The sequence below is a fragment of the Eucalyptus grandis genome, chromosome 3, assembly GCF_016545825.1.
Source record: "Eucalyptus grandis isolate ANBG69807.140 chromosome 3, ASM1654582v1, whole genome shotgun sequence".
In the NCBI taxonomy this organism is placed as follows: domain Eukaryota; kingdom Viridiplantae; phylum Streptophyta; class Magnoliopsida; order Myrtales; family Myrtaceae; genus Eucalyptus; species Eucalyptus grandis.
The window spans coordinates 54,135,833-54,145,177 of record NC_052614.1 but is presented as its reverse complement, the minus strand read 5'-3'; the positions used below and the strand labels follow the sequence as shown (position 1 = coordinate 54,145,177).

Sequence of the window (9,345 nt, the reverse complement as noted above, 5' to 3'; positions counted from 1 at the left end):
AGGAGATCTTGCAGGTGACATTTGCTAGAGACAATATACTAGTAGTTGGCTCTACATGGCCAAAGGTTGAGGAGGATTTTGGGAAGTAATCTGTAAATATTCGTCATATTCCCTTTTTTCACGAGCATAAAATCTTTGAGGACAAGAATATGAGTTAAGTGTTCAAAGACTATGTCAAAAACCTTCATATGAGGTTCCACATTTTGCCTGGTCTGTTTAGGTAGTACGAATAGGTTTTAGCTTACATGTTAGATAGTCAGGGGTTCCACAATTCGAAAATAATCTATTTAAATAAGAGATCCTCATCAGGAAAAGAAGAAGAAGAAGAAAAAAATGATGAAATATTCAAACTCGAACCGGATAAAAAGACTTCCCTGCTTCACCTAGTCATTCAAATTCTCGTCTAGCCCCGAAGGGAAGAATGACCACTAATAAGTTCTCTCTCTCTCTCTCTCATAATTTATAGGTAGGTTTCGGGAAAATGTCACAAATGGTCTATGAACTTTCATTTAATGTTCAATTTTACCCTTGAACTTTCAATTTGCTTAATTTGGTTCATGAACTTCCATCTAATGTTCAATTTCATCCCTGAGCTTTCAATTTGCTCAATTTGGTCCATGAACTTTCATCTAATGTTCAATTTCATGCATGAGCTTTCGATTTACTCAATTTGGTCCCTAAACTATTAACAAATGTTCCATCTAGTCCTTCCATTTGTTCAAACCATTAAGTGATGACATGGAGCATTAATTGATGACATGGAACTAAGTTGGATTACTAGAATTATGAGTCAATATATATGTTAAAAAAAAGGAAAACAAATTAGGGATCAGCTAGAGATGAGAGCACCAATTACAAAAGCAGAGAGAATAAGTGGTTTTGTATCTCTTTTTTGGATGGTGGCTACAATTTGATATGTTTTAAAGGTAATTTCCATGTGAATATTCCACATGTCCTTTTTTATTTTATATTTAAGAGACTAAAATCCATGTAAGCCAATTCTGTTAATTTTAACTAACGGAATGACAAAATTGGTCAATTTTCAAATAGTCAGGGACTAGATGGAACATTTGTTAATAGTTCATGGACCAAATTAAGCAAATCAAAAGCTCAAGGATGAAATTAAACATTAGATGAAAGTTCATGGACCAAATTGAGCAAATTGAAAGATCAGGGATGAAATTGAATATTAAATGAAAGTTCATGGACCAAATTGAGCAAATCGAAAGTTCAATGATGAAATTGAATATTAGATGAAAGTTCAAGGACCATTTGTGACATTTTCCCTAAGTTTTCCTATATAAATCCAATTTCACATCTAGTATCAGCGGGAATTGCAACATTGAAGCTACTAAAATCATCATAGCACTAGCAAAATTCATTTCACATGTCTTAAGCTTTACATGCATAGAATGAATTCTACTTCATTCACCGCTAAGCAATTCTACACAAACAGATGGAGCACTGACCGCCACAACATCTTTGGTCTTCACTATATCTATGAGACTTGTCCACCAATATTGTACCCACAGAGGTTAAACTACAAACGATCGACCTTGGTGAAACAAAGAAATCGATAGGTTGATCAAATTCTCAACTAAATAACCAATACCCCAGTGCAAGATCTTTATTTTTTTGGGACCCAGCAACCATGGAGACCATAAGGAAGGCCATAGGGGAACTTTGCTCTGGCAATCTCCTCAAAAGTGGAGCCATCAAGCAGCAATGCATACCCATCTCCATTTTTCTCACTAATCATTGAGATCACCACACCTGCAAGAGCAACCCCAGCTCACTATGCTTCACAAAAGAGAATTGGGGAAAATAAAAGAAGGGAAAACATTTTTATGTCAAAATTTTTGCAAAATGGGAGAGTCAACAAAAATGCGAGGGACTAGAAAGGCAATTACTCAAGAAAAATGATTTTCCAGAATTGGGGGTTACATGGAATAATTTTCCTTCTTTTATACAAGTGTAAACTAGATATTTCGAGTGTGAGAGAGATAGCCATGCCACCTCTCACGCCATATGATTTAATTGCATGCTAAATTTTTTATCCTTAAATGAGGCATAATGAGCATATGTTTCGATTTAATTTCCTAATTCTTACCATCATCTTCCTCGGTGGCCCCTGGCCTAGCCACGAAGAATGGTTCTGAGGGCACGGCACCATCCTCGTGCCAATTCTTAGCCTTCTTTTCCACTAGATCAATCTGCCAAAACCCCTCACCTCATCAACTTCTCATCAACAAAATCACTTTAAATCAACTTCCACTTGCTAGTCAATAATGCAACAATTATGTCTCCCCAGTATGGCACCACATCTTAATTGCGCTATAAAAGCATTAGCTTGAGGGACATGGATATTATACCTTGGTAAGGGTGTTGGGGAAATTGCAAGGGCGTTGGGCACCGCAAGCATAGGCAAATCTGTATTTTTTGCCCAAAAAGGCAGGGTTGATGCTGCACATGTCCATGCCTCTCCCATGTTCATCTGGGTCCAATGCTGCCCCCAACTTCCCATACGGACTCCCATCTAATGGTATTATGAACCTCCCGACCCTAAACAAATGTACCATTATCATCATCACAGTCGTTGTTGTCGTTGTCATCGAGGCTTACGTGGAAAAGAAAATAAATATTTAATGGATTGAAGGATCTTGGCCTTTAGTATACCTCTCTTCCTTTGTTAATTAGGTGGGCTTTGAAAATTGGGAGTTTGAAAAAAGAAAAGACCACTTGGTTTCAGCTTGAGAAGTCTTTTGGAGGTGATGGTGCAATTTGAGATTTGTTATTTTAGTGAGCAAGAAATCTGGGCCCGTATAACTTTCTTATGCGTGAGCAATCATTCTATACTCTTTCTTTCATCGAGCAGGCTCTTAGACAATCATTTTGATGGACATAGCTACCAATTTTTGCAACTTTAATGTCAACTTGGAATATACTCATTACTTTCCCTTCCAAATTTAGAAAGCAAAAGTAATAAACATCAGGTTTTAACTTCTATAGTTATGACTACATAAATGATTTTGCATTTTAACATTGTTTGTTTCGGAAAAAAAAAAATTCAAGTTAAATAAATTAATATGCTGCGGAAAGAGCCAAACGAAGGGGGGGAAAAGGTAAAGCCAGTATCAAACACAAAAGAACAAAAGGGCCATTATTGAAACTCATCATATCGAAACAAGAAAGGGGAACAGAAGATTTTAATCACCACAGAGACTCGTCATGATGCCATTCTACTACTTTTCGTATTAATTAAGGATTTGTCTGCCATTATACCATTTAAAAGATAATACAATTTGCTAATATTGATCTGCCATTCTCTCTTAGTGTAACTATCCATATATTAATAATTATTTTCACTTATTTCCATCTATGTAGTAATTAGAAAGTTTGGAGACAACGCCAGTCTTTGCGGGAAGTTATGAAATCAAGAGTGTCAAGGGGGGACGAAAATGACTGCGAAGAAGAAACCCAAGTCTCAGAAAGGGACATAAAATGTATTATTTTGGAAACGACAGAAGTTAAATTGTGCTAACAAAGACTAAATTATTTTTCGATGGCCTCAAATTAAGGGTAATTAACTAATGGAAGAAGAAGACAAAAAGTCGGAACTCATCTCGGGTTTCGTCGGACCTCATATAAGATGCAATCCAAGTAAGTCCAGTTGAAAAAAAAATTAATAGGAGATAAAGTTGCTCACACGGACGATTATTTACGTGCAGGATTTATAGAAAAATTAATTTTTCACTTCTATCTAATGATTGCCTTCTTTGCATTGGTGAATTCAGAATACGCATATATACTAAAGAAAAGAGGGTTCCTTCTTCCGAAGAACTACTATTCTATTTTCTTATGCATTGAAACATATTATGTGTACATGAACAAGTAAAATTTGGCCAGGAAAATCTGAGTGATCACATATCTATTTGACCACTAATTTCCACTTCCCACCTTCCATTTATCTAGCTTTTTCAGTCTCTATGCAATTATCATTATCTCAATAAATTGAACGAAGATGAGTATATGCGGATTCTTAAGCAATATATACGGAAAACACACCTAGCATCGGGAAGTACATCTTGGCCGGCAAAAGAGCGAAGGTTTTGGAGCCTGAGCTTCTCGAGGATGGTCGTGTCCGCGTTATGCTCGCAGCAATCCGCGATCACGGCCACAACTCGCCCATCTTCGTCCGTCTCTTCATACGCGTTGATGAAGTGGAAGGTCACGTACAAAGGAACCTCCACACTTGCCACCTTTTCCGTGCAACCCAAGAGAAAAAAAGCAGACATTCTTGTCAGATTCATCATTTTCACCAACTTATCTATATTGGAAAGCTTATACAAAGAGGGCATGTTATATTGATTATAAGTAGAAAATAACATACTTCTCGGAATTTATATATTTCAAGTAGAAATATTCATATTTTTCAAAAGCATAATAATGATCCTTTGTTAGTGCCTTAGGAGCACTCTTTAAAATTTTCCTACACGAAATGAATCTTGAGGGAAATGGATTTCTTACGATTTTTCCACTGGCTTTGCACATGATATGCATGAACCCTTTGGAGTCCGGATGCCACTCGAACTTGTACAACGGGGTCGGTTCAGCCCTTAGAAGGTTTTGCGCGCAGTACCTCAAGGGCATCTCTGGCACGACGACGTAGTGCTCGGTCACGGGGAATGAGTGGACCCAACCGGGTGCCGGGCCACCCCGGCAATTCACCCTCCCAATCACCTTCCTCTCGTTCGATCCTGGCTCCATCCTCACCACCAAGTAGCCTGGGTTGATCAGGTCAGGCAGCAGCGTAAGGAACTCGGTATCGGTCACGATCGGATGGGCTGAGTGTATCAAACCCCCTAAGGAGTCGGTATACTCGAACTTCCCCAAGGTCTCGAGCGTGGTTGGGTCGATCATTATGGACCCCTTTTGCGTCTCAGTGAGGCAAACCACTCGTCCGTCTCCGAGCCTGATGACGCCCGTGTTGGCGTTGTCAGTCAGCGACGCCCCGGAGAACAAGCTAGCAAGTTCGCCGACATAGGACAGGAAATTGTCTGCCTTAGGAACCTCGGAGAATTCTCGGTAACATACCTTATTGCTCTTCATCGCGGCCTTGTACGCTTCGGATTCGATCTGGCGGTGGCCGGCAACTAACTGCCCGTTCTCAAACTGGAGCTTCACCAACGTGGCGTAGCCGTCGAAGAGGTGCCGGAAGTTGTAGTCTCCGACGTGCCATAGTCCAGGACCGTTCCTCAGATATATTCCGTTCTGCAAATGATTGAATCAACCAATCACATCCCCTAACCAATACAAAACACCGGAGCTAATGCCAAAGCATTTGTCAGGTACGACAGGTATGCATGATACTACAATGTCAATGACATTATAGTCATTTCAGTTTATAAGAAATCTGTAAAAAAATATTTATTTTTACTATGTAAGTTTATTTTTTGTTTTTTGCTATGTAAGTTTCTGGCTTCTGTTCTCCCACACTGACGACGATATTATTGAATCTATAACGTCTGAAAATACAAATCTTTTACGCTTCGGTAAACCTCTCTCTTCTAGTAATCTTCAATTACTTGAACAGCATAGTTTACTAATGAAGTGTATAATTAGAGTAATTTGGGTAGCGCGACATGAAAGAAAACACGGCATATGTATTTGTACTTAGTATTATATGGCTGACTTAAATGAGTGAGGTTAATATTTAATCATGATGGAGGGCGTCCCATTATTTAATTTATCGTTATCGGCTTGAACATAAGAAATTTGAAAAAGCTGCTCTCTCATCTTTGGCTTGACTTCAAACCAACAAAATAAGTTCCTTTTTTTCTTCCCTTTTGCTGCATATGGCGACATGAGAACAAGCAGAATGGAGAAGAGATTTAGTTAGGGGACGTGAAAAGATATGACTCACATGCATGCGCAAACATGACCGAGAGACCACCAAAAAAAAAAAAATATCAAACACAGACTAACCAGCCAGAGAGGTATCTCTCCTTTGACGACCAGCTCGCCCTCCCACCGGTGTTGCCGGACGCTCATCCAGGCGATGTGATTTGGCTGGCTGACAACTTCTTTTCCCAGCGATGGCCGAGAGATGACTGAGGCCTGGCTAGTGACGTTCGCGATGGTGAGTTCTTGAGGGTCGCCCCATGAGTTCCTCCCGGGGAAGTTCTTATTTCCAAAGGAGAACCCGTCTTTCAAATGATCAAAGCTTTTGGAAGATGCCTTGATAGAGTGCGAAACGTAGTTTGGACTGGCTAAGAAGCTTATGGAAGCCATAGTAGAACAAACAAAGAGCAAAAGGAGTTGACGGTTGGGAAGAGAGAGAGAGAGAGATTATCGAATGGCTTATTGAAGAGAAGTGAGTGCTGAGACATATATATGGTGTCTGGGTGGGTGAGGAACTACATATGGAATCTTGATTGGTGGAATACCATTCCACTAGAGGACATGGACTTACCAAATATGATTTCAGGATATAATATATATGCAAACTAGCCAGCCAGCGCAACTACCTCCCTCCACTGTGAGGAACTTTTATATTTATATACATATTGATTCAGTACTTCTGGATTTGTGCCATTGCCCTTCTTATTATAAACTAGCTAGCTAGCGCAATAACCTCCCTCCAGTGGGACGTCAATGAAAGAAGTTGGTTTGTTTTACCTCCTCTTGGGGGCCTTGAAATATTAAAATAGAACATTTCTTTCGGGTTCTATATATCAAGTGTTACTCGGTGCCTTGTATCGAATGGAAGGTATCAAAAATTGAATCTGACATGCATACCTAAGTTTTTCCTTTTGATTGATTATCCAAAACCCTTCTAAATGAAGTATTAGAAGGGCCTTTCATGGAGTTAGATCGAAAATATGATATAGAATAATTCCAATCTTTTTTGTGTTAAGGTGCGAAGAGCTACACTGAGAAGGATTATTTTCACATTAAAAATATGAACTCTGATGCTGTATAATTGAATGTGTGGTTGTTTATTCTAAAAGTTTTAGCCATAGAACAATTCAGAAGACTTGACATGTGATACTAGGGCCCATATATGTAAAAAAACGAGAAAATTGTTCAAAAAATCTTAAATCTATATATGACGATTAATTTAGTCATAAATTCTTCAGTTACACCAATTTAGTCCTACATTTTTTGACGATTTATCAATATAGTCCAATAAAGGTTTCTCAATTGGCTATGGGTGAGTTTTAGAGCTTTTGTATTTGAACTGCCTGCAACCAATTCAGCATGCTCCACTGAAAATTTTTGTAGATAGAGTTTACCAATAAATAAGAAAATAAACGGTGGATTTTGCACAAAAATGGTCATAGAAGTATTTTGTGATTTCAAAAAGAGAAACGTTAAAAGGAATCAGTCTTTCGTTTAAAGCCTTTCCACTGCTGTGAGCAAAGATGATATGAAAGCAGTAGATTAGAACAGATGAGGAAAATGAATCCAAGTGCTGTACCTCAATGACCAATGGTTGGATGAGTTGGCTTGTCTGTCTGTGTGATGACCCTGCCTGTCCTCATTGAATGAATCTTTCGACACACTAGCTCGAGTTAGGTATAAACCCAACGACAATGACCAGAAAATTCCTATCTGGCAAGGCAGGATAAGGGGCATTTAGCTAGACCATGAGGCCTGTTAACATGACAACGTCAGGATTATGCAGAGAAATTCACTTGATTAATGGTCGGTCTCTTGGGCCACTTGTTCATTCCAAATCGCCCAGCAGTTGGATGCAGATGTGTTAAGAGAAATGTATCATTTACGGACGATCTTTTTTGTAGCTCAACATATTCACCACTTCCTCCTAATTTTTCCGTGTAGAAGACAAATTTTTTTCGGGATCACTATGACCTCTTCGCTCTCGTAACCTGTCTCTTTCCCTTGGATTTTTCCAACTCTCTGGAGAACTGCCGCTAACTAGTCATTATCATTTCCTATGCGAGTTGAGTTGAGATTAGAAAGCAAGAAGATAAGCTGCAAGCCTGCAATGGAATAGGGGTTTCCGAGTTCTTTTCAAGATGTCCATTAAAAGCGCCCACTCCATTTGCGCTATGATTAACGTTGCATAATGTAACTACACAAAATAATGTTTCCTGTGAAGATAGAGACAATGCAGAGAGATAACATTAACAAAGCAAAGACGGAAAACTATAGTTTAAAGGCTGGTTGAGAATCTTTTCCCTCCTTGGCAAGTTCCTCAGGTTCTTGATCCCTCTTCAAATGGTATCAAGTTGGTGCAAGATGAAGCATGGGAAGCTGATGGAGAGATCATCAGACCTCAAAGTCCTCGTCATTAGGTCTAGACCAGTTCTTGGCAATCGCTCTGCCTCCACCAAGTTTCTTGAGCGAGAATAGGAGGTTGCGAGATTTAAAGGTGGATAACAGAATTAGGACGATCCTGTTTTCTACATTTCCCAGCAATCCCTGCAAGTTATTGAATCGAATGAAAAAAAGCGAAATACTAGCTGTCTTCACTAGTCCGGAATCAACCCATTAATTTTCAGAACACATTGTGAATCTTAATACGAGCATGTCCTTGCGATCTCTTTATTTAGAAGTACTCTACGGTTGTCAGTCTCTAGATCATACTTTAGCGGCCGTATTTTTTAATGGACTGTTTTGCTGGAAAACCACACAGAAAGCAAACCCTAGACAAAAATTTCTAAGGTAAATTAGCGGATGGTATTGACCTTCTTTTTTACGACTCTTACACTTGGCTATAGTGATTCATCGTAAAATGTACTTAATTATGACGACACGTTGTAATGATGTACGATACAACCAGGATGCTTTAAAAGTGTCCAACCCTGAACTAGTAAAGTTTTGAATAGTCTAATAGAGAAAAATCAACGTACAAACCTTTTTTTTCTATCTCAAGAGAGAAGCTATTCTAGGTACATTCACTTAAAGTCTAAAGATTGATAAAGTATTTTATATAATGATTATGTTAATAATGCTGTGACACTATACACACGCGCATGTCTCCGTGGATTTGAAATTCGATTGCAATATACTATGTAGTAGATCTTCTTTTAGGCTTATGTTATTTGAATCTTTATTCATATAACCATTCCACAAGGAGTTCTAAATTACATCAAGCACCTAACACGACTCTATATAAAATACAGTCGAAAATACTTATGTTATTATGTACATACATCCTCAAAGAAATTATCAAAGCAAAGGCCCGAAAGCAAACCTAAATACATTGGCACGGCCAATTTAGCCATTCAAAGTGGAGGAGACACAATCCTTGGTCCGTCCATTGCTGTTCCAAGGCAATAGTGACGTTCTCCATCGAGAGAATGCTTTTCATGATGA

At 38.7% G+C, this 9,345-nt stretch overlaps 1 protein-coding gene across 1 annotated transcript; it reads right to left on the bottom strand.

Moving 5' to 3' along the window:
- Nucleotides 1-1,349: 1,349 nt before the first annotated feature.
- On the bottom strand, nucleotides 1,350-6,346 carry LOC104437781 (carotenoid cleavage dioxygenase 8 homolog B, chloroplastic). Its single transcript, XM_010050807.3, has 6 exons — nucleotides 5,986-6,346; nucleotides 4,528-5,271; nucleotides 4,066-4,259; nucleotides 2,373-2,562; nucleotides 2,111-2,213; nucleotides 1,350-1,773 (listed from the first exon to the last, which is right to left on the bottom strand). Exons 1-6 carry the CDS (start codon nucleotides 6,289-6,291, stop codon nucleotides 1,628-1,630), a joined length of 1,683 nt encoding a protein of 560 aa, XP_010049109.2. The 5' UTR covers nucleotides 6,292-6,346; the 3' UTR covers nucleotides 1,350-1,627.
- Between the last annotated feature and the right edge of the window lie 2,999 nt (nucleotides 6,347-9,345).